Source organism: Silene latifolia, chromosome 9 (assembly GCF_048544455.1).
Source record: "Silene latifolia isolate original U9 population chromosome 9, ASM4854445v1, whole genome shotgun sequence".
NCBI classification, from domain to species: Eukaryota; Viridiplantae; Streptophyta; class Magnoliopsida; order Caryophyllales; family Caryophyllaceae; genus Silene; species Silene latifolia.
The window spans coordinates 185657161-185681683 of record NC_133534.1 but is presented as its reverse complement, the minus strand read 5'-3'; the positions used below and the strand labels follow the sequence as shown (position 1 = coordinate 185681683).

Genomic DNA, 24523 nt, shown 5'->3' with positions numbered 1-24523 from the left:
TGGGCCTACGAGCACACCGTCTTCATCTGCAATTTTGTATGCACCATTTGTGTAAACCTCCTGTACCACATACAGGCCATCCCACTTAGAGGTGAATTTACCAACTGGCTTGTGAGAGGTGATAATTGGTCTTCGTATTGCAAGGACTAGGTCTCCTATTTGAAAAGAACGAGGACGTACTTTTTTGTTGAATGCTCGCGACAACCTTGCTTGATAACATTGGAGCTTCTGTTGGGCCTCTAGTCTTTTTTCATCGAGTGCCTCCAATTCTGCTAAACGTAACTTGTCATTTTCATCTTCTGTAAGTTCCTCTTGAATAGCAATGCGTAAGGATGGGATCTGCATTTCTAACGGCAACACAGCTTCTACTCCATACACCAACGCATACGGGGTTGCTTGAGTAGGAGTTTTGTATGTTGTGCGATAGGCCCATAATGCCTCGCCAATTCTTTCATGCCAATCTCGCTTTGATTTTGCTACTACTTTTCTCAACAAGTTGCAAAGTGTCTTGTTAAAGCCTCCAGCCAAGCCATTTGCAGGAGCGTTGTACATCGATGACTTGTACTGTCTGAATTTGAACTTCTCTCCTAAACTTGTCATCAGATGGTTATCGAACTGTTTCCCATTATCAGTTATGATACGTTGTGGTACACCATATCTGTATATTATTTGAGTTCGGATGAAATTCACAACATTTTCCTTCTTGACTTCCCGTAATGTGATGGCTTCTGCCCATTTTGAAAAATAGTCAGTACCAGCGAGAATATACTCGTGTCCATTTGAGGCTTTCGGAGTGAGAGGTCCCACAATGTCAAGTCCCCAAGCTTCAAAGGGCCATGAAGATACAGTCGGGTGTAATGGCTCCGGTGGCTGATGTATGAAGTTTGAGTAGAACTGACAGGGTTGACACTTCTTCGCGAAGTCCATGCAGTCTTGAACCATGGTTGGCCAGTAATACCCCATTCTCTTTACACGATCATAAAGTTTAGGTCCAGATTGGTGAGCGCCACAAATGCAGAGTGAGCTTCATGCATTGCTTCAGTAGCTTCATCTTTATTTAGACACCTCAACCAGTGTCCCAAGAAAGAGCGTCTGTAGAGCGTCCCTTTGTAATGAATAAATTTTGGAGCACGTCGGCGTACCTCTACCTTATGCCTGGGATCATCAGGTAATTTTTGGTGGTCCAAGAAATCGATGATAGGCTGGCGCCAGTCATCTTCATCAGCCGTGTAGACGCAAATCATGTTTGTTGTATCTATATCTTCTCCTGCTTCAAGCAAAGGTATTGCCCAGCGATTGCAGACTGGTACTTGCATAGATTCTTCTGCCCCCAGTGCCAAAGTGGCTGCAAGGTTTGCAAGCGCGTCAGCCAACTTATTGGCACTCCTCGATACATGACCAATATTGATGGAGTCAAGTTGATGAAGAAGTTGCAGCGCCTGTCGATGGTAGGGAATCAAGTCTTCCTTTCTTACCTCATACTCATCGAGGACTTGGCTGATCACCAATTGTGAGTCTCCGTAAATATCCATGTCCCTTACGCCTATTTCAATTGCCATTTGAAGACCTAATATCAAAGCTTGGTATTCTGCCACGTTATTTGAGCAAAACTGTGTGAGTGTAAATGAGTATGGCATTACATGGTTTTGCGGAGATATGAACACAACTCATGCTCCAGCTCCGTCTCGCCTTGCAGCACCATCGAAGTACATTTGCCATGGGGGTAAAATGTCCACGTAAAAAATTTCTTCTCCTGGTAGTTCGTCTGAAAGTTCCCACTCTGCTGGGACTGGATGATCAGCGAAGAAATCTGCAATAACCTGACCTTTTACTGCTTTTTGAGACACAAACACTAAGTCATACTTGTTTAAGTAGCACTTTGCCCATTTCGCAAGTCTTCCAGATAAGACTGGTCTTGAGAGTATGTACTTGATTGGATCAGCTTTTGAGACCACGTGTATGGTATGCGCCTGCATGTAGTGCCTCAACTTCTGGATGGCGAACACCAAAGCAAGACATATCTTCTCTATTGGCGAGTAATTTAATTCAGCTCCAACCAAGGTACGACTCAAGTAGTAGAGTGCTCTCTCCTTGCGGTCTTCAATTTCTTGCGCACACATTGCCCCCAGCGATCGTTCTTGTGCGGCGATGTATAGAATGAGCGGTTTTCCTGGAATCGGTGCCCCCAACACTGGTGCACTAGCCAGGTACTTTTTTATGCTATCAAAAGCATGTTTGCATTTTTCATCCCACTGAAATGGAGCATCCTTTTTCATGAGATGACTGAACGGCTGACAACGTCCTGCTAGGTTAGAGATGAACCTTCGAATGTATGCCAAACGTCCCTGCAACCCGCGCAGCTTCTTCAACGTCTTTGGTTCTGGCATTTCGTTGATAGCTTTGATTTTTGTCTGGTCGATTTCAATGCCTCTATGCCTTACCACGAACCCGAAGAACTTCCCGGATGTGACGCCGAATGCACACTTGAGTGGGTTCATCTTGAGTTGACATTTTCTAAGTCTCTCAAAGATGGTCCGAAGGTCTTTAACATGGTCTTTTCTTTTCTTTGATTTGACAACCACGTCGTCGATATAACATTCTATCGTTTTATGCAACATGTCATCAAAGATCTTTTGCATTGCTCGCTTATATGTGGCCCCAGCATTTTTTAGTCCAAACGGCATGACCGTGTAGCAGAAGATTCCTTTTGGGGTTCGAAAACCTGTTGCTTCTTGATCTTCAGGTGCCATATGTATTTGATTGTAACCAGCAGTACAATCCATGAATGAGAGTGCTTTGTGACCAGTGGTTGCATCAATCATCAACTCTGTAACTGGCAAAGGGAAGTCGTCCTTGGGACATGCATCATTAAGATCTCTGAAGTCGACGCATACACGTAGTTGCCCATTTTTCTTCCTGACTGGAACAATGTTGGCTATCCAGGTAGGATATCTGACTTCACGGATAAATCCAGCCTCAATGAGTTTGTTAACCTCTTTTTCGATTTCAGGTATAAGCTCCATCCTAAAGCGACGTTGAGATTGCTTTCTAGGACTGATTCCTTTTCTGATTGCCAATCGATGAACTGCAATTTTTGGGCTTAGTCCAGGCATTTCCTTGTAGCTCCAAGCGAAGACGTCCTTGTACTCAACCAACAATTTGTAGTATTCCTCTTCTTCCTCTTTAGTCAACAGAGCACTGACATAGATTGGATGAGGATCTTCATCAGTTCCTAGGTTTAGTTCTATTAAATCGTCTACGGTTGACTGTACCTCATCTTCAAGTGTTTCAGGTGCCTTGTCAGCCTCTACCTCTTCGTTGTCATCAGGTATCTCTTCTGCAGTGATATGATAAGAAGTCACAATTTCCAAGTCTTTTGCATCACGGGAGTGTGAAGATGGAGGTTTAGACTCTTCAACATTGTTTGAGGAGAGACCAGTGAGAACTAACACTCGTCTTCGTGCTTTTAGTGGCTCATGCTGGATGATGTCCACCACTTGCAAACGCTTCATGCGAGAGGGTATTGCGCTTCTCAAGTCATCATTTATGCTTACTTCTTCATCGTTTTCTTCCACGGAAGTTGAGCACAGAAGAGTCTTACCACTATCATTATTGGAGGCTCCTAAACGAGTGAAGACCGTGTTTGAACGAACACCCAAATGATTACTTAATGCACCCTTCTTGCTTGTACACGGCGGAGGGGTTGATGACTTAACTTTACTTGCTCCTCGTTTATCCAGTCGAGCGAAGACAGAAGGACGATTTGTTGTAGAACTCGGTCTCCCCAGCCTGTCGAATACAGAAGGACGGTCTCTCCGTGTAGGTGGACTTATCCTGTCGAAGACTGAAGATGTTGATGGTCTTTTAATGTCTTCTGCTTCATTCTCTTCCGCCTCTTCCACTGTGATATGTTGTGAAGATGTAGAGGTTCTGTTCCTACGAGCACTGATCTTCACGGGTGTGGGAGACTTATAACCAAGCCCTACTTTAGTCTCTATAAAGCTTCTTTCTTGCTTGTAAAACTCCTGTTGCGTTTTGTTAAGCCCATATGGTTCAACTTCTACAACTTTCCCAAGCGGATTTGGTTTTGTAAAGTCGTAACCTGCCTTTTCCAGTAGCTTGTATGCGTTGGAATGAAATATTCCCACATTTTGATCGCTTGATGATTGGTTTGATGAACAGACGAAACCAACTGGAGGAGGTCTCATAACTATCATTTGGTTTGAACTTGGAAGAGGTGTGGTTACTTTCGCCATCCATTCTTGCTTGATCATTGGACTTGGTTTACTTTTGTCTTTAAGATCTCTCTTTGTTAGACATTCTGCAAAAGGACTATCTCCTTCTTTTCGGCGAGACTTGGGAATATACCGCAATACTGGCGAGGTAGACTTATGTGGCATTTCTTTCTTCTTGGGTGATGTAACGGGAGTAGATGCTTCACTAGCGTTGTCTATATTTTGCTTATCATTTTCTTTAACATGACTCGTAACAACATCTTCTTTGCTATTCTCTTTCAGCTTACCTCCTTTTCCAGTTGAAGAAATGGTAGTTGGCATAAACTCACTAGAAGTACCATTTTCCTCAAAGAACTTTGCGTCAGCGAAGAAAGAGTCAGCCTTAGTGAAAGGCTTGGCGTCTCCAGGTATCTTCCTTTCACCGCCGCGATAATACTTCAAGCATTGATGGAGGGTTGATGCAACGACTCCATTTTCATGTTTCCATGGTCGACCTAATAATAACTTGAAGGATGTCTTGGCCTCGATGACATGGAAGAGTGTTTCAGATGACAAGTCGCCCATGCTAAGGTTTACACGAATCATGCCAATAGCCCGCTCTCCATTTAAGTTGAAACCGTGAATAACTGTTCGGCTGCTGGAAAGTTCATTAACCGTGATGCCTAGCTCTTTCATGGTTGCTTTTGGCATGAGATTTACTCCTGAGCCTCCATCTATTAAGATTCTGTTGACTTTTTGTCCTCGAATGTAGCCTGACACATATAGCGGCCTATTGTGAGGCTTGGAACCAAGAAGCAGATCTTCATCTGAAAAGGTCAAGGCTGCATTGCAGGAGACACATTGTGTTGACGGCTCTGCATGCTCTCCTACATCTTTCATCTTGCCAGCGTATAGTTCTGGTTTATCAAGTCCTTGGAGTATTATCTGACGCTTCTCTTTCGGCAGGTGAAAGATTTGTCTCCACCCCATATTTGCGGGAAGAGCGTTGAGAGCCTTTACAACTTCATTTTCCTTTTGAGGGTAAGGTTCCAATTGTTGTGATGGTACCGCATCATCTGCTTCGTTTTCCTTTACTTTTTCTTTATCATCATGACCTACTGCAGAAATGGTACATACGGTAACATTGTTCAAGAAATCTCTTGGAAGGAATTCCTCTAGAGCAATATGACTCAACGATTTTTGCTTAGGCATATTGATAGGCAAGACACATGGTTTGACCACTGTTTCAGACTTCTTCTCCCCACCAGACATGCAGGATTTCATCTTCTTTGATTGCTTTCGTCGATGATGGACATGTTCGACTGCCTGCCATACTTGTTTCTTTGTCTTCTTGCGAGTGACTAAGGTCCACCCTTCATCATCATCATCTACATTCTCCTCATCTTGAGGACCTAATCTTGTTTTTGGGGATATCGATGAAGATGGCTTTTGAAACCATATAGCAACAGGTTCAAGGCTTCCAAATTGCAACATGCATACATCCCACCCACGATGCATCGTTGGCTCCTCATGTTCCTCATGCTGCTCCAATATTGCAGTAGTTTGATTTGTAGCTACTGTTTCATCCAAGTCAAGGATAATCTTTCCGTCTCTGAAGAGCTGCATAATTTTCTCTTTCAGTGTTATGCATTTTTCAAGGGGATGACTTACCAGTCTGTGATAGCGACAATAGTTGGGATCACTTGTCTTGTTAGCCTGGTCGGGTCTCTTGGACTCGCAATTGTATAACCTTTTTCTCCAGAAGGTCGTCTAGCATTCCAGATAAGTCAGAGTCTGGGAAAGGGTACTTCTTAGCTTGTAACTCTTTTAACGTGGGCTTGTTCTGCTGATAATTATAAGCATATGACTCCTTTTTCTTTTCAAACTTAGGCCTTGATGAGATCTTAACGGGCGAGCCGCTGGTTTCGACGACCATTGCCTCTTTTCCCATCGACTTGAAGCCTTTATCTGTCTTTCTGAACTCCTTCTTTTCACTTGGCGCCTTAGAAGAGGTTGATTGAGCTTTGCCACGCCCTTTGATTGTAATTTCCATGTCGTGAGCAAGGGTTGCCAATTCTAGAAAGCTTTTCGGCTTGATCCCTTTCATTATATAAAGAATATCCCAGATCATCCCGTTAATGCACATTTCCACTGCTGAGGATTCACTTAAGCGATCTTTGCATTGCAGACTCAATGCACGCCATCGATCGATGTAGTCGACGACAGGTTCATCTTCCCACCGCACACAAATGTTTGTTAGTTCGCTCATGCCGACGATACGCCTAGTCTTTGTAGAACCCGTTAAGAAATTCGTCTTCCATGCGACCCCAATCACAATTGACTCGAGTCCAAGTCCGTGTACCAATCAAAAGCAATTCCTTTAAGAGAACGTCTGAACCGCTTGACTAGACGATCACCATCGGTCCCAAAGATTGTTGCATGTTTCCACGAAGTGGGCGATGTGTTGTTTTGGATTTCCCTTCCCGTCGAACTGTTGAAACTTTGGAGGCTGATAACCAAGAGGCATGCGCAGACTTTCAATCCTCTTAGTGTAAGGCTTGATGTAGCGTCCACTGCTTGTCGAACTTTCACCTAGCTGACTTTTAATTGTCTTAGCTATCAACTCTTGGAGCTTCTCTTCAGTGAAAGCGCCAATTTCATTGCCAAGTCTTTCCAAGATCATCTTTGTCATCGTCCTTATCGGTATCATCGTCCTTGTCGAGTCACTGTGCTCACTTGAGATCTTTTTTCTCGCGAAGCTCCACCACCTCCTTTTGAAGATCATCAATCTTCTTGTTCTTTTCTTCATTCTCCTTCATCATCTTTTCAAGGAGTTTATTCATGCTTTGGACTTGCTCCTCAAGTGTAGAACCCGCAATCACCATGACCGAAGCGGCGATAGGAGTGGAAGCATCCTTCTTTTTTGGTGACGCCCTAGGTTTGCAAGGGGAAGCGTTTTTGTCGACCTTAGAACTTCGAGTCCCTTCGCGCGAAGGAGTAGAGGCGACAAGGATAGCTGTAGCAGCAGCAGCAGCCTATGGAGGCAACCGAGATCTTGCGTGGCCTGGTAGGGACATGTGCGGAGCGTAGGCTAGTAGCAGCGCGTTGATAGCGGCTTTCTTTGCCATTCCTCTCGTGCAGATGCCAACTGATTGCACGGCTGGGGAGGTAGCAGCAGTGGGAGTGCCTTGCAGGATAGCTGCGTAGGTCTTCTTGGAAGCGTCAGGTGACGTGTCCTGCTTGGTAGACATCCTTTTTAAGTAGACTTGGCTTGTAAAGTAGTAGAGATGAGAGGTAGATAGTTTCACGTCGGGTTCACCAAATTTGTAACGACAAATTTTGTATTGCGATAACTGAAATACAAAACAAGTAAACAAAATGAGTTTTTTTATTAATATCAGAAAAGTCCGTGTACAATCTCTAATAATCCTCTGATTCTAACTAAACAAACAGGGTACGCGTGCACGATCCACGTAAGGGGTGCGCGTGCGTTTTGCAAGGGGTGCGCGTGTAGAGGGTGTATGCACTCTACGCGCGACGTTGACTTGTATTCTTGAGAGGGTCGAACGACTTGAGTCTCTCTTGAATGTTTGAATGTTTGAATATTCGAGTTTGAATGTTTGAATATTCGAGTTTGAATGTTTGAGTTTTCTTGCGCAGGCGGCACGAATTTGTTGTGCTTGTTGACTGCTTACGTTGAATTTCACGAGATTTTCAGAGAGAATTCCAGAGCTTTTCTTTTCTTCGAGTTTTTCTATCTTTAAATGAATAAACTTGGGGTATTTATAGAGAAAAAGTTGGGCTTCTCCTCGGGCTTGGTCGCAGTTCATTTCTCGGTCCGTTTGCAATTTTAGCCCAATTTGACTTCTGTTTGGACCCGAATAACTCGGAAAGACCCAAATTTGATTAAAAAGAGACAAAAATAATTATTAAATTGAGTAATTTATTTATTATTAACTCAAATTAATTAATTTCTGTATTTTTTTACATTTTAAATAAAATTTTAATGCCTACATGTATCTTTAGCAATTCCTTGATTGTGTAAAATTGCCGATATTTACTTAGCATTAGATTAGGCAATAACTTGTATAAATTTAAGGACTTGGTAGTAGAATAATATACAACTCTTAACCATTCAATATCTCTGACGTCTTCATCTTCTCTTCCGAACCCGAAACTCGATCTCGATATTAGCTTATATCGTTCACTAATTTTGATGCTAATGGAAGAATAAAATTTGAATGTTTATGATGATGATTGAATTTTGATGCTAATAGAAGAATAAATATTTGAATGTTTAGGGTAAGAAAGAAATGGACAAATCAATTTATGAAGAGAAAGAGAAGAAGAAAATGGCGAAAATTAATGGCGAAGAAGGAAAAGGTATAAGGAGCAAACTGCAAAGGTGTGTTAGTGTAGAAGTAGAAGAAAAGACAATTCAATTCATTTAACATAGGGGTTACCTGTTCTTGAGGTAGCCAGTCAATTAGGTGCAATGCGGGAAGAATATAGGATAGTCGGGATTAAAGAGAGTTAATTCATAGTATGGAGTAATATAAGAAAACCACATATAATATGGATTGTTCCCATTAATTTACAAAATTGGGAAGAAAAAAAAGGAAAGAGAAGAAACTAATGCATATTTTATGGAAGCTAGATAGATATGGTAAAAGAAAAAAAAAAAAAGCAAATGTGTTCATGAGGGGAGTTGAACACGCTTCCTCTTAATTGAAGAGGGGAGTTCTTTCGGCTGGGACGCTTCATCAACAATGATTATAGAGCGCAAATATTGTATAAGTCCTAACATTGCTTGATTCTTACAAAAAAAAAAAAAGAATCCGTCAACCAAAGGTGCGCACCCTTGGGTTCGCCCCTGAAATGAAATACATGGTGATAGTTTGTAAAATACGTTAAAAACAAGGTGGTAACTTACAATTTTCACTTATTATTATTATAGATATTGGAAAACCGATAAAAATAGGGAGAGAATATAAGACTTAAAATGCACATCTAAAATCAACGATTGAGATTGTAGTTTTTTAGACTTTATTTAGCAACTGGTATTGATGTGCTGTTAAATTTAACAAGGGACCTGGGTTATAGCCAAACGGAGGAGATAGATTCCACGATACAAGCGCAAAAGAATTCCACTCTAAAATCAATTGACAATAGAGAGAGTAGTCCTTTGCTTTATAAAGTGATAACTAGTTTTTATTCCCGTGAGAATCTTGGTTGCGTTTGAGTCTAACTGACAGGCTATCGCGCACCTCTCAAAAATAACCAATTGGTCTCTAACTAAGATACCTAGGGAAGTCGGGATCGAATCCACAGGAAGGTTATTTGCAGTCTACTCGTCAATCAAAGTCTGTCTAAATCACAGAATTGGGGGTTTGATTTGTTTACTAAAGCTAAAGTAATGCAAGAGAAAGAAATTGGGCGTAAGAAATAACTAAAGCAAATATAGAGAGAAGCAGCTAGGATTGTCGGTTCACCACGATCCAGAACGATCTAAGGTATGGTCAATGTTCAGCAATAAACGGTTTGAAGGGTACTGAATAGGTCCTCTCAGTCCATTATTCGCCCTAGAATTCTAATATGGCTCTCGCCCTAATTAGAGTATCCTATTGTTCGTAACAAGTCTTCGCCTTTTCCAATCTCTCGATCCAGGTCAAGGTTTAACAAGATGATCAATTAATTACGTGCACTTAATTAATCAAACCGCATTAGATGCCATGATTAACACTTCAGACAGAGTAAACTGCTAGACCTAAAAACCTAACATAATACCATCATAGAACCGCGGATCCCCTAAATCCTAGCATAAGAAATTTAGCTATGCATAATCGAATTAACAAAATTAACAATAATAACGATAATTAAATTAAGCATGATGAAAGTATGAGAATAACAATTAAACATAAAATAAAAGAAGAACAAGGAAGAGAAAAGAAACAAGAGAAAGAAATAAATGAAGAAGAAAAGTTAATTGAATTACCGAATGAAAAGAGAAAGTTACAAAAGTTCAGATCCAAAAGTTCAAGCAAAAGTAACGTGAGAAAGAATTCAGCAGTGTAAAAGATGACCTAAAATTGTTCTCGGTTTGTCTTTATATAAAGATAACTAAGATTTATTAATTAAACAAGTAATGGGCCGAATTAACAAATTAAACCATACCGGCCTGATAAGCAAATCAGTCGATCGACCAAATACAGCTGTTGATCGACTTATCCTCTTAGCAAACCAGTCGATCGACCAAGAAAAGCTGTCGATCGACTTTTTCTTCAAATGCGACCATTCGATTGACCATCAGCAGTTGTCGATCGACTTTTCTGGGGAAACAGCAGCGTCCATTCCTTTCTTTAGCATGCTTCCTCATGTCTTCACGCACTCCAACGTGATTTTCCCGAGCTCAGCTTCACTAATATCCATAATGCGACTTCAGGGACGGGTTTTGGCTCTTTTATACTCCTTTGGGTTCAGATCTGCAGTAAATGCAAAACAACACAAAGTAGCAAATTTCTGGAAGAATAGTAGCTTACGCTACTCAAAATAGCCTAGAAATGCGTGCAAATGAACATAATAAATGTATGAAATGGGTACGCATCAAACCTCCCCAAACCAAACCCTTGCTTGTCACCAAGCAAGCAAAGACTAAAGACATAAACAACTAATGGAATGGCAGACAAGCTCAGAGCTAACTATGCTTCAACGACCAAACCGATTTAATGCAAGCAGCCAAAACCAGTGTACAAAATCGGATGCAAACGAGTTATACTAATGAAACAACTACTGAACCTTCGACCTTGCAAGACTCGTATATATCGGACTCTCACGAGTCGCTCATCACTCGTTAAATAACATGGTGAGATTATTCATTGTAAGACAAGAAGAAAATAAGACACTCATCTAACTGCAACCTATAAGAACATGCATGCAGTCTAACATGATAGTTATCTCTACTGACCATACATATGCATTCCAACCAAACAGGACCAAGTCACATGCCGAGTATTTACAAATATGGTGAAGTGAGGTGATTGGGTAGGAAGGGGCAAAACATTTTGGAAATGTAGAGGTAAGACCCAAGCTAGTACCAAACAAAACCAATACTAAACAAATCCCGCTCAACAACCCAACCGTATAAGATGAAATGATGCCAAAACTGGCATAAAATTCACACACCAAATCAGAAATTACTCCTCAGATAATATGGAACAAGAGCATAGGAGTGAAACCATCTTCTTTTCTTTTCCAACTTCATTTTCATTTTTTTCCTCTTTTTTTTTCTTTTCACGTTTTTTTTTTTTTCAAATCCCCTTTTTTGTCCTTTCAACTTCTTTCTTTTTTTCTAGTTCTTTTTCTCATTTTCTCCTTCTCATACTCTTCACAACAAAAAGAGATGCCAAGATTGACAAAAATACACATACCCAGAATTATTGACCGTACTAGCTTGACTAGGGTAGGCTATATAGGAATGTTGTTAACAATTGGGTCAAAACAAGTCAATTAGGCTAATGTGAGGCTCAAGGGTAAAATAAGAGGAAAAAGGATGCCTCTCCACATGTGACACCGCCACTAACCCGAATGCATATAGATACTAAGAGACAAAAAACATGTTTATGCAAATTGATGTTACATGTCTTATAAGGAGTACTACTCTCATCCTAGAATGAAACTGATCATGAATGGCATCAGTTTGTTTAGCTCTATACCTCAGAAATTTTGAGTAGGTTGCCGACATTAAGTCAAGTCTATTTGTTCAGTAAAGTTAATAAAAAACTCGTAGACTATGCAATGACCGTACAAGAAAGGCAATGACAAAGCAAGGCTTGGGCTATAAATAGAAGCATAGATGCGGTTTCATTATTGTTATCTAACCGTTCCGACTCGACCTAAAATGCAAAATAAAACATGTTTTTGTTTTTTTTTCAAATTTTCAATTTTTCTGTTTTTTAAGTGGAAAAGGACAATGCATACGAAAATGCAGGAAATATGCAAACAGAAATGCAATAAAAATGCAAATGGATGCAAACAGACAGATTGCATACCCTCCCCAAACCAAATCACATAATGCCCTCATTGTGTTCAGCAGCAAACAACAGCAGCAGAAATAATGGGAAAGGGAAATGCAGAACAATATGAAAACAAGTAAAGCAAAGCATAGGAAAGAGGAACTTACAAATTAATGACCTCCCCAAACCAGCCAAAAACAAGGGAGGTCGTTGCCAGCTGCCACTATTCATCACCCACGGCAAAATCGGGATCATCATCTTCTTAAATATACACTGGTTACCAAGGCTAGTCGATCGACAGGGCAAAGTGGTCGATCGACTTTTTCCTCCTTATACTCAGCACAATTTCGTCTTTCGTGCATAGTTCGCCAACGACGACTCGCCTCTTTCCAATGCACCTGAAAATTACGCACACATCTCCCAACAAATACCAAAGCACGTATCCCAATTGTTTCAGTAGCAAACGGAAATAAATCATAATTACAACGCAAATAAAGCAAGCAATTAACTAAACTAAAATGTCCTTTGCTAAAACAAAGCTTATCCAATCCGGGTTGCCTCTTGGTCAGTGTTGATTTTTAAGGTCCCTCTTGACCTTACTTCATAAGTCATAAACAATCAGGCGGCGCACAGCTTGGCCGTTGACGAAATGAAGTCCCCTCAGGATTCTTGACCTTAGGCCACCACTTAAACTTAGCTTTGGAAATAGAAGGGCGTCCCGCGGCACAAGCTTCCTCACAACACTCGGCCTGTGGTCTTTCCTTCTTTGAATTCGCCATGGACTCTCCTATTCGTCTGCCATAATCAGCATTTCTAGCTTCAGAGATCACACCCAACACACCAAGTCCACCTCCCGAATCCTCCTGGTAGCTCAACCTGTCATGTCCTGCAGAAAGAGAAACAAAAGCATGGTCCTCCATCTTGCTCCCAGCATGGGGCAAAGGTGTCATAGTAATAGCAAAACATGACTCAACTCTAGGACTATCAGTTACCCTATCAGATTGTAAAGTGGAGACTACATGACAAGGTACAACTTGCATAGGTGGCCTACGGACATTAGATTGGGCGTAGGTCAGCTTCTCACCCCTCACTTTAAATGTCATAGTCCTTGCTCCTACGTTAATAATTCCACCAGCAGTGTGCAAGAATGGTCTCCCTAAGATAATAGGGGTATGGGTATCCTCAGGAATGTCCAAAACAACAAAATCGATGGGTATAAAGAACTTCCCTACCTGTAGAAGAACATCTTCTAGGATCCCTAAAGGACGTGACAAGGAGCGGTCTGCAATTTGGACAGTCATATTTGTGCATCTAAACTCGGTCAAACCTATCTGTTTAGCTAAAGACAAGGGTAAGACACTGATGCTGGCACTCAAGTCACACAAAGCATTGTCTATAGTATGGGTGCCGATAAAACAAGGGATGGAGAAACTACCTGGGTCAGTCAATTTGAGCGGAGACTTATTTTGTAGGAGTGAACTACACTCCTCAGTAAAAGCGATAGTCTCTACCTCATCAAAACTCCTCTTACGAGACAGGATTTCTTTCATAAATTTAGCATATGAGGGAATCTGAGTAATAAGTTCAGTGAAAGATACCGTTACCTGCAGATTCTTTACGACCTTCAAAAACTTCCCAAATTGCTTCTCAATCTTCGTATTCAGCTGTCGGGTCGGAAAGGGAAGCTTTATCACAATGGGTGGCTCAGTAGCTTTCTCTTTACAAGTAATTCACGCCTTATCAGTCGTGGGTAGCAAATCAACAACTCCATCAGGTGAAAAGTCGATCGACCGTCAGATTCAGTCGATCGACTATTGGTTTTAGTCGATCGGTCAAAAGCCTCTGTTGATCGACTTTTTTCAGCAATCCCAGCGTCTATTTTAGCAAAGTTAGTCGATCGACCAACAATACCTGTCGATCGACTTTTTCCAGGCATACCAGCAGCTTCCTCAGCGCACTCATCTTCCGCATCGACATCCAGATCCTCAACAATAATATCGTTGTTCACTCAGGGCATCTCTGATCCATCATATGTAAGACCACTTCGTAGATGTATCGCATTAACGGTCTCATGCAGCTTATCAGGCTTAGATGGCAACGCACCTGGCTGTCTACTTTTATTTTGGCTCGATAACTGGGCAATTTGATTGTCCAAAACTTTATTGTGGGCCAACAATTGAGCAAATAGAGCTTCCTGCTTTTGGGAAGGTGTCATTTGTTGCTGTAACATAGCTTTAATGTCCGACATATCACTATTTGAAGCCTGAGGAGGAGGCTGCATCTGTTGAAACTGCTGCTGAGGTGGCCAATTAAAGTTCCCTTGTGGTTGATTACCACGATTTTGAGGGATGATGTAGGGATTGGTCGGTGGAGGAGTATGATGAAACACATTCCGATTCCTCTCAGTGAAGAAATTAGAATAGGGAGTCCTTGCTTGAAAGATTGATAGGCGTGAACTTGTTCTATGGTACTCAAACACCCAGCTGCAACATGGCCATGAGTACAACATCTCTCACAAGGGACCTCCTGTTGAACCAAAGCATGAACTGTCTACGGCGGACCCAAAGACTGGGTTGTCCTCATCTCGGCAATTTGGGCAGTTAAAGCTTCTAACTGAGCTGCAATTGCACTATCCGAACCATCTCCTCTTTTGCTACCTCTTGGATTACCATACTTAGCAGTGTGGGTAGCTATTTGATCAATTAGTTTACAGGCATTGGCAACATTAGTGTTGTCTTGGAATCTCCCGTTGGCAGCTGAATCAAGTAAGGCTCTATGATCGTCATACAGCCCGTTGTAAAGCTGGTTGCAAAGGAGCCAGATCTGGAAGCCATGATGTGGAACAGATCAAACTAATTTTTTGAATGCAAGAGCTAATGAATTCTAGTCTGTAATACCATGAGCTTCCGTATCCAAGTCACGTAGCCACTCCGCTGCATCATCTCGCAGAGAGAAAGGGAAAAGATTATGTTTGACTTGGTCTTGAGTCACCCCCGCATCCAAAGAGATGGAGCAGCAGTAACTAACGAACTTCTCCATATGTTTAGTAGGGTCCTCATCAGCTCCTCCTCCAAATAAATTTCGCTCCACCAGATTAATTTAAGATGGACGAATTTCAAAGGTACCCGTATCCGTAGTGGGGAGCTTGACTCCCTTGGGAAGAGAGGCAAGGGTTGGCTCAGAATGACTTGCTAAAGTAGGCATGACTGTAGTAGTGGCAGAAACTGAAGTGTCTTCTTCAAAAGACTGATTTTCTGCAATATAACTACCGTATACAGCGTCAAGCGTACTCAAGTCTTCTGCTTGACGGACTTCCTTCCAAAAGTTTCGTCTAGCTCGGAAAGTCTTTTCTGGTTCAGAGTCGAATGGTACAAGCTCGGACCACTGAGAACTGGGCATAAATAAAACTAGCACAGAAAGGTAAGGTCGGTCTCAAGGAACACAGGTTCCTTGAGATAAAAGACAAACTAAAATAAAGCAAGTAGAAATGCGTCGCCTCCCCGGCAAAGGCGCCAAAATTTGACAGGCTGTCGCGCACCTCTCAAAAATAACCAACTGGACTATAACTAATATAGCTAGGGAAGTCGGGATCGAATCTACAGAGAGGCTATTTACAGTCTACTCGTCAATCAAAGTCTGTTTAAGTCACAGAATTGAAGGTTTGATTTGTTTACTAAAGCTAAAGTAAGGCAAAGGAAAGAAATTGGGCGTAAGAAATAAGTAAAGCAAATATAGAGAGAACCAGCTGCGATGGTCAGTTCACCACGGTCCACAACGATCTAAGGTATGGTCAACGGTCAGCAATAAACGGCCTGAAGGGTATTGAATAGGTCCTCTCGGTCCACTATTCGCCCTGGAATTCTAATATGGCTCTCGCCCTAATTAGAGTATCCTATTGTTCGTAACAAGTCTTCGCCTCTTCCAATCTCTCGCTCCAGGTCAAGGTTTAACAAGATGATCTATTAATTATGTTTACTTAATTAATCAAACCGCATTATATGCCACAATTAACAATTCAGACGGAGTAAACGGCTAGACCTAAAAACCTAACATAATACCATCATAGAACCGCGAATCCCCTAAATCCTAGCATAAGAAATTTAGCTATGCATAATCGAATTAAAAAAATTAACAATAACAACGATAATTAAAGTAAGCATGATGAAAGTATGAGAATAATAATTGAACATAAAATAAAAGAAGAATAAGGAAGAGAAAAGAAACAAGAGAAAGAAATAAATGAAGAAGAAAGGTTAATTGAATTACCGAATGAAAAGAGAAAGTTACAAAAGTTCAGATCCAAAAGTTCAAGCAAAAGTAACGTGGGAAAGAATTCAGCAGTGTAAAAGATGACCTAAAATTGTTCTCAGTTTGTCTTTATAAAGAAATAGCCGAGTTTTTCTTTTTTTTTTTTTTTGCGAAGAATCTGAGATTTATTAATTAAACAACTAATGGGCCGATTTAACAAATTAAACCAACACGGCCTGACAAGCAAATCAGTCAATCGACCAAATACAGCTGTCGATCGACTTATCCTCTGAGCAAACCAGTCGATCGACCAAAAAAAGCTGTCGATCGACTTTTTCTTCAAACGCGACCAGTCGATCGACCATCAGCAGTTGTCGATCGACTTTTCTGGGGAAACAGCAGCGTCCATTCCTTTCTTTAGCATGCTTCCTCATGTCTTCACGCACTCCAACGTGATTTTCCCGAGCGCAGCTTCACTAGTATCTATAATGCGACTTCAGGGACGGGTTTTGGCTCTTTTATACTCCTTCGGGTTCAGGTCTGCAGTAAATGCAAAACAACACAAAGTAGCAAATTCCTGGGAGAATGGTAGCTTACGCTACTCAAAAGAGCCTAGAAATGCGTGCAAATGAATATAATAAATGTATGAAATGGGCACGCATCACTAACTATGTAAACTAACTACTCATAAATGTAGTCGTATTAATCTGGGATAAGTTGATATCTTTGTTGCCTTGTGTTACATACGGTGGGATATAAAAAGGTGTGATTAAATTTTTGTGAAAAGTAAAATAACCTAATGATATTCAATTTCACATAAATTAAGATATTAGACGGGTAAATACCTATAATAATGTATAACAATAAGTCTATAGCCTCGAATTACTTATTTTAATAGTGAGAGTTATGTGCAAAATTAACCATGTTAGATGATGACGGTTTGGTAAGTGTAAAACTTATTTTCATCATAGACCGATGATTTTTTTATAGTATACTATATAAATATGGTTGTATAGACAAATAAAATTTCACACTTTTCATACTATTTGATATAAATCTGAGAATAATACAATCTAAATTTACATTAATTAACATAACCTATTTGTATGGTACACTTTTCAATTGCATACATTAGCTTAAAAAGACAATAGCCATTATTTTTCAATTTCATTCAATGTTATTGATGATGTGAGTATGTCATTCTCTTGCAATTCAACAGAAACACAAAAAAAATGACTAAATAAGATTGTAACTAATAATTCGAAACATAGTAAAGATAAAAAGTGAAATAATTAGTTAGTTCTCTATGTAAACTTTACCTACCAATTTTTTGAATAAAAATAAAAATTATGATTATTATAGTATTGTTATAAAACATTATTGTGTAATAATGTTATGGATGTCCATAAGTCACAAGTATTATGGATGTTCATAAATGTAGAGTTAACTAGGTGTCCTTTTACCTTTCTATTGCATAACTCCCATTTGTATACATGTATATATACCTCATTGTGATAATAAGAAAGATACGACTCTCTACGATTATTTAATCTTTCCTTTACATTTTATAACACGTTATCAGCACGATCCTTTACCGACTGAGGACAAAGGAATTAAAAATTTTAATTTGTTTATATATTATTCAAATGTGATAATCAAGAGGTTTTTATCAAATCTTATTCTTTTTATTCATATAATCGAGGTATGCATTTACTATTATTATATTTTTATCTTTCAGTTTTATGTGGCTTAGAATATATAATCTCACATTCGATAATCTCACATTAGATAATCTTGTGTAGTACCTGGTTTTAGACTTTTGACATAATTAGACTTAATTTTGTTTAACTATGTTGAAATCCTCGATCTATGAATTGAGTGAAATCTGTTAGAAATGTAGATCTCTTTACTAACATATTCATATATGTTTTTGTTAATTTAGTCATAAAATTAAATGGTGATCTTATGCATGCAAACAATAAACAATTTATAGAAGAAATCTTCATCTTACATTGGTATTTCGGTTTATATGGGCACAAGAGAGTTCTCCTTCTCTCTTGTTATTGTGCTCTCCTTAATGGATGAACTAGGATTCAAGTGTAGAATCCCTCCCAAAGTAAAATACCCAAGGCAAACTCTTAATCAAATTAATATTATGATTACTAGAATAATATTAATTTTGTGTAAAATTGACCCAAAAATATTTGGTTTTGGTCTCTTAAAACCGGCTAAGAGAGAAGGAAGAGGAAGGTTTTTATCTTTCTAAAAAGTTCTTATTTTAGATGATGAATGAATTAATTTTTCACTAGTTAACATTATAGTGAATATAAGGTAAATAATAGAGCAAAACTCTTGGCTTTGCTCCATCAAAAACCGGGTAAAGGGGGGAAGAGAAGGGACCAATGCATACACTAGTTGTTCTTCACAATAATCACTAGGTTTTGCATGGCTAGTATATTAGGGAATGATTATGTTTACCACTAACATAATCAACACAATATATATCTAATCCTCCCCTTAATTTCGGTATACATAGATAAAATGGACTCCATTTTATTTTTGTCAAAATGTTAATTTTGTCATATGTCACATGTCACATGTCACATAAAATTGTTATGTATTTTTAACATATTAAAAATCAACGTATTAATAAAAATACGTCATATACAAAAATCGACTTAGTAATTCATAATTACTTGTACCGAAATATTTTACCAATTATAAATCACAACATCTTGTATTTATAATAATTCATTCAAATGCAATTGTTTCCTTAAACAACAATTTCATCTAAGTAATGAAACAATTAGATTACTTAGACCGTATCTTATTTAATCAGATTATAATGAGATACGTAAATTTTACTTCCAAAATCATCCGTCAATTTTTAAGAAATTTAATTTACCCGTATCGTCATACGATCAATTAAATGATCAATTAAGAGTGTTACCCTTTAGGTATGACCTAAGGGGATCAACTGGTCACCACCGTCTCACGACAGTAATGTCAAACTCTAGTCAGCCAATCATTACCGATATGTGTGGACCAGTTGACAGTAAAATATTACTTCCCAATTGTATTCTTTAAAATGAGACTTAAACATGTGATCATCATGATCAACAGTTGTGATCGCATTATTGTCGGAGGACACATATTCCAACAAAATCTCCATCATGAAAGTTGCATAAACCTCAATCTATTACTATATTCGTAATCCTTAATTTGTTTGTATTATGTTCTTGTACAGTGTATAGTCTTCACATTGTCTTAATTTTTGGTCAACAATCCAACTAAAATTTGATTGTTTACGATTGATTTTAACCCTTTATCTATTTAGGTTCTGTTTGGCAAAACTGACTGAAAATGAACCTGAAACCTCAATAGGTACCTGAAACCTGAAATGGTACCTGAAACCTGAAAAGGTAGCTGAAATTTAAGAACTGATAAGGTAAATGATTTTTATTAAAACTGTTTGGCAAACTAACTGAAAGGGTAGCTGATATGTGGTCAAAAGACGTAACGGGGCATGGTTTAATATTATTATCATTTATGTTAAGGGGTAAAAATGGTATGTAAAATATAATCAGGTACCTGAAATGTCAAATACTACATTAGGTAGCATTTCATTTCAGGTAGCTTATTTGCTAAAAAATGCTACTTGCCAAACGCTTCCAAATAAATAAGCTACCTGAAACGTTTTGCCAAAAAGCTACTTTGATGAAAAAAGGTACCTGATTTGTACTGCCAAACAGAGCCTTAAAACAAACGCATATTTTGTATGACCCATCGTTATTTTATACTCGTAACATTAAATGTTGTTCTTATTATTTTATTCCGCTAATCAAGGTATGTTTCCGTTATATTCCACAATTGTTAATTGAGATCTGTTAATCTCATGCGTTAATTATATTTCATATGAAACTATATTAAGCCGCAATATTTCTTCGATGATTAGAGCCTTCCATGTTGGCGTTGAATTAATTGCAATTTTTCACTTTTGTTCAAAGCTTCTCGCTTGCTTTGATTTATTGTCTGCATTCACTATTTGTGTGTAGTTAGAAGCCATGTCCCTTGACAATTTGACATCATAATTTGTACAACACATGTAAAGCCTTGAGATAAATTTAACTATGCATATTACATTAGGTGTAGTATTGAGTTATTGATAAAGAGTGTTATAAAATTTGTTAAATAAATACTAAGTTATGCTGGTGTTTAAGCATCTGACTTATTTGTGTATAACTTGCATTGGTACTTGATTACATTTTGTGATGATAAGAATTATACGAGTATTATTTAATTTGTGACTAAATATATAATATAGGTATTAGTATGTATGGCAACATGAGGTATATGCTATGATAGTATGATTGCTTAAAGTTACTTACATGTATGCATAATTCGTTTATCATATAAGTCCTTCGTCAAATTTTCCGTCTTAATGAGGAGACCCTTCATTTCATTCTCTTATAGTCCTATTAATGTATGGCAACTAGCGAAAACAAATCTCTAAGATTTTAATCACTGTCAAATTTTAATAGCTTATTAATTGTTACCACTTAGACAGACTAATTAAGTGCGGAATAATTATTATCATGTCAAGTTTAAAGTTCATACATCGTAATAATTGATATATACATATAGAAAATATACGTTAATAAGTGGTCTTAACTATTAGTTTCTTTGCTTGTGTCCATGTTCAAGTTTTCTACAAGGTCGTTGTATTAGTTGATTAAAGTGATTAGTTTCGTCCTACATGTTGTGATCTATATATATCCTTTTTCATAATTAAGATTGACATATGTGGTAAAATTTGTTGAAAAAGGGTCGGATCATATAATTTTGGACCTAGAGTTCCGAATATACTTTATAAAGATGTGCAAATATGTCCACATTATAACTTTGGCTTAATGTTCAAAGGTTTAAAGTCATATATTCATATTATTTAAGTAGAAGTGGCTAAAAGTCCATCGAGGTGATTTTATGAACCACAATTGAGTTTAAAGCGGTCGTTAAGTAAGGCAATTTTATTTGTGAATTGATTCTTGTTCACCTGCAGTTGAACAATATAATCTCAAATTTGATCATTTCTTTGGAGCGAATGAGACATCTCATAAAGACTATGTCTGTAGCAGAGATCGAGAACATGGCAAAATATGAAGCCTGATAATGTGGTCTTTGGTTAGCCAAGTAAAGAGGCCTTATCTGAGCCCAATGTATAACGTGATCTTACTTGAGCCAAATTTGTTTTTGAAAGAAAATATCTCATGTTAGTAAGTATTTCATGAAAACACATGTGAGATTCATATATGCTAAAAGTTCGAAATGAGTAAGAAAACGAATGATAGACGAGTTGATTTTTATTCATACTATGGTCTGAAGTTCATAGTATTTACGGATACTGAAACTATGACCAGAAGTCCATAGTGCTCACAAATTATGAAACTATGACCCGAAGTTCATACTGTCTAAAAATACCGAAACTGTGAGAAGAAGTTCATAGTATTTTCATATATTAAACTATGACCTAAAGTTCAGAATGTGATATTCTTAAAAATTGAGAATTGTATCAAATCGATTAAGAAACCATTCCTTTTAGCAAATGAGATATCAGATTTTGAGGATGAAATTATTTTATCTTTCGTAAAAATAATGTAGTCTTATAAACTCATAATCGTGTAAGTGGCTTAAAACTGTATCCGTGAAATCTCGTTTCACAAGTGACTCATCAAAGTAAAGAGATATTATAATCGTGAGTCTCGTACTATTGTTTAACAATTATTAATCCCTATAGAGAATATGACATTACATAAGAATTTTGATTAATGAGCATTGTTCCCTGAAGTGAATATGGAAGCACATAATAGGTTGAAAAATATACCAAGTATAAGGATGTATATATTTTCATGAGTTATGTGTTTATTTCAAAGTACTAGTATTCGCACCGAAAGTGAACAATTGCTTCACTCTTGAATAAAAGTGATAATGTGATCAACTTTTGATAAATTGTAAAGTAAATTATCGAAAAGTACAATTGATTTGAAAGTTGTTAAATATTTGTCACGTTGAAAGGAATAATAATTGATTAGTAAGTTGAATTATAATCAATTAATATGTATTATCATGCTATACAACATATTGAAACGAGTGATACGAATGTGTATGTCATAATTTATATGATGATTATAATTGTTGGTAGAATGATAGAATTATATATCAAAAATACTCAAAGACTAATATAGCCATGTTCCCCGAAGAAATCTTGATGAGTCTTGCCAACATATATGAGACATCAGTTATGTCCTATGTCACGTCATTTATCTGGCCGGATACAAATTTTTAATTTGAGTGTATATGATACGAATATTGCTAACTTGATGATTAGCGTGAGGAATATAGTCAACTAAAAATATGGCGTGTGACAAGCGAAATTTTAAAAACACAACCAATGTTTAAGAAAGATTGTCATGAATTGTGGGCAAACTAAGAGGGATGACATGAAATGACTAGATGTGACAATTGAGGCTATCCGGGTTCATATAATACCCGTATTTATAAACCTGAAGTTTATACATCGAAAAGATAAGTGCTGAAATTCTCTCGTGTAGAAATTTTATTTACAACACGACACTACACTGAGATTGAATATGTGTGATATTGGAGATCTAAACACTACTCGAAGTTGAATAAAGAACTTAAATATTCTTGTGCATTGACACTATATTGAGTGGTTTATAGCTAGATACTGAATTTTCTGAGTAGTTCCCATGATTAAAGATCACATTTTGATTATTATATGCAATCGTTGATCTCGTGAATTGGGCATTGTAATTCAGCATATATAAAACCCAACTACATATATTATATGTTACTCCCCGAAATATAGTATATTGTAAAAAAATGCCCATGTAAAATCTCATCGGTAATATGAGAAATTGATGTCTAAGGTGGTTTGATAAAATTTGGACTACATATTGGTTATAGTTTTTACCACCTTATGGGGAGAAAAAGTGAGTTAAAAGCTGGTAAAAACGAATATGGAATGATCCCTTATTAAACTAGAAGTTCAGATAATGTTATACATTAAATTCATTAAGTAGAGGTTTTGAATGGTTTTTAATTTGATATAACAAAAATATTTTTACCCGATTGATACATGTATACCTGAAGAGTAATTCAACAAAAGTCAAGATGAATTGATGGTTCCACTATGAAAATGAAATAGATGTGATTCGATTTAAGGCTTTGTTGTCTAAGCTAACCAATCAAAACAATATTTATAATCATAACTAACTACTCTTAGTAGAGTGGCAAGTAAAGGTCGGATCCCAAGGGACGGGTATTGAATCAATTTATCGGTTGTAGAGAGTTATGTCTTAGGGTGTCACAAATTGGGTTGAGATTGAGGGTAGTAAACTAAACTACTTAACAATGAAATGTAAAGAAATGAAAACAAAACAAAGCAAGTAAACAAATAGAGTTTTTGTAAACAATTGATTAAGGCACTAGGGTGTCATGGGTTTATAGGGGATTCATGGTAGAGATCATAAAAACATGTTTATATAGTTGCAAGCAAATTATTGTTGTAGTGGAATCGAGTTAGTTTATGTCTTACAATTCCTAGGAAGATTTGGGTCCCGGAGCCAAGTCGGTCAAGACTGTACAACACCTACAAGTCAACTTAGTTTCTTCCTATTCAACTATATGCATGGTCTAACAACCTTTGAGTTAGTTTATATCTTACAAGTCTTGTTGAATGGATAGGAGATTCATGCAAGGTTGTCAATCAAGCAATTCATCAAGCATAACATGTGCATAAGTTGAAACTACAACAAGCAAGAAATCTTATGAAAGCATATTACATTAAGTATGGATCTACCACCATGTTTTAGTTCCCCTAATCCCCCATTAACCCTAGCTAGAAGACTACTCACTCATTGTCACGGTAAACATGTTAATAAGGGTGTCAATCGTACTAACAAGGTTAAACATGGTGAATGAGTAAAGCAATAATTAATTAAGCAAAGGTTAAAAGAGATTATACCAACT

General features: G+C 37.9%; 1 protein-coding gene across 1 annotated transcript; it reads right to left on the bottom strand.

Moving 5' to 3' along the window:
* Positions 1-968: 968 nt before the first annotated feature.
* On the bottom strand, positions 969-1559 carry LOC141601986 (uncharacterized). The gene has a single exon (XM_074422293.1). It carries the CDS (start codon positions 1557-1559, stop codon positions 969-971), a length of 591 nt encoding a protein of 196 aa, XP_074278394.1.
* Between the last annotated feature and the right edge of the window lie 22964 nt (positions 1560-24523).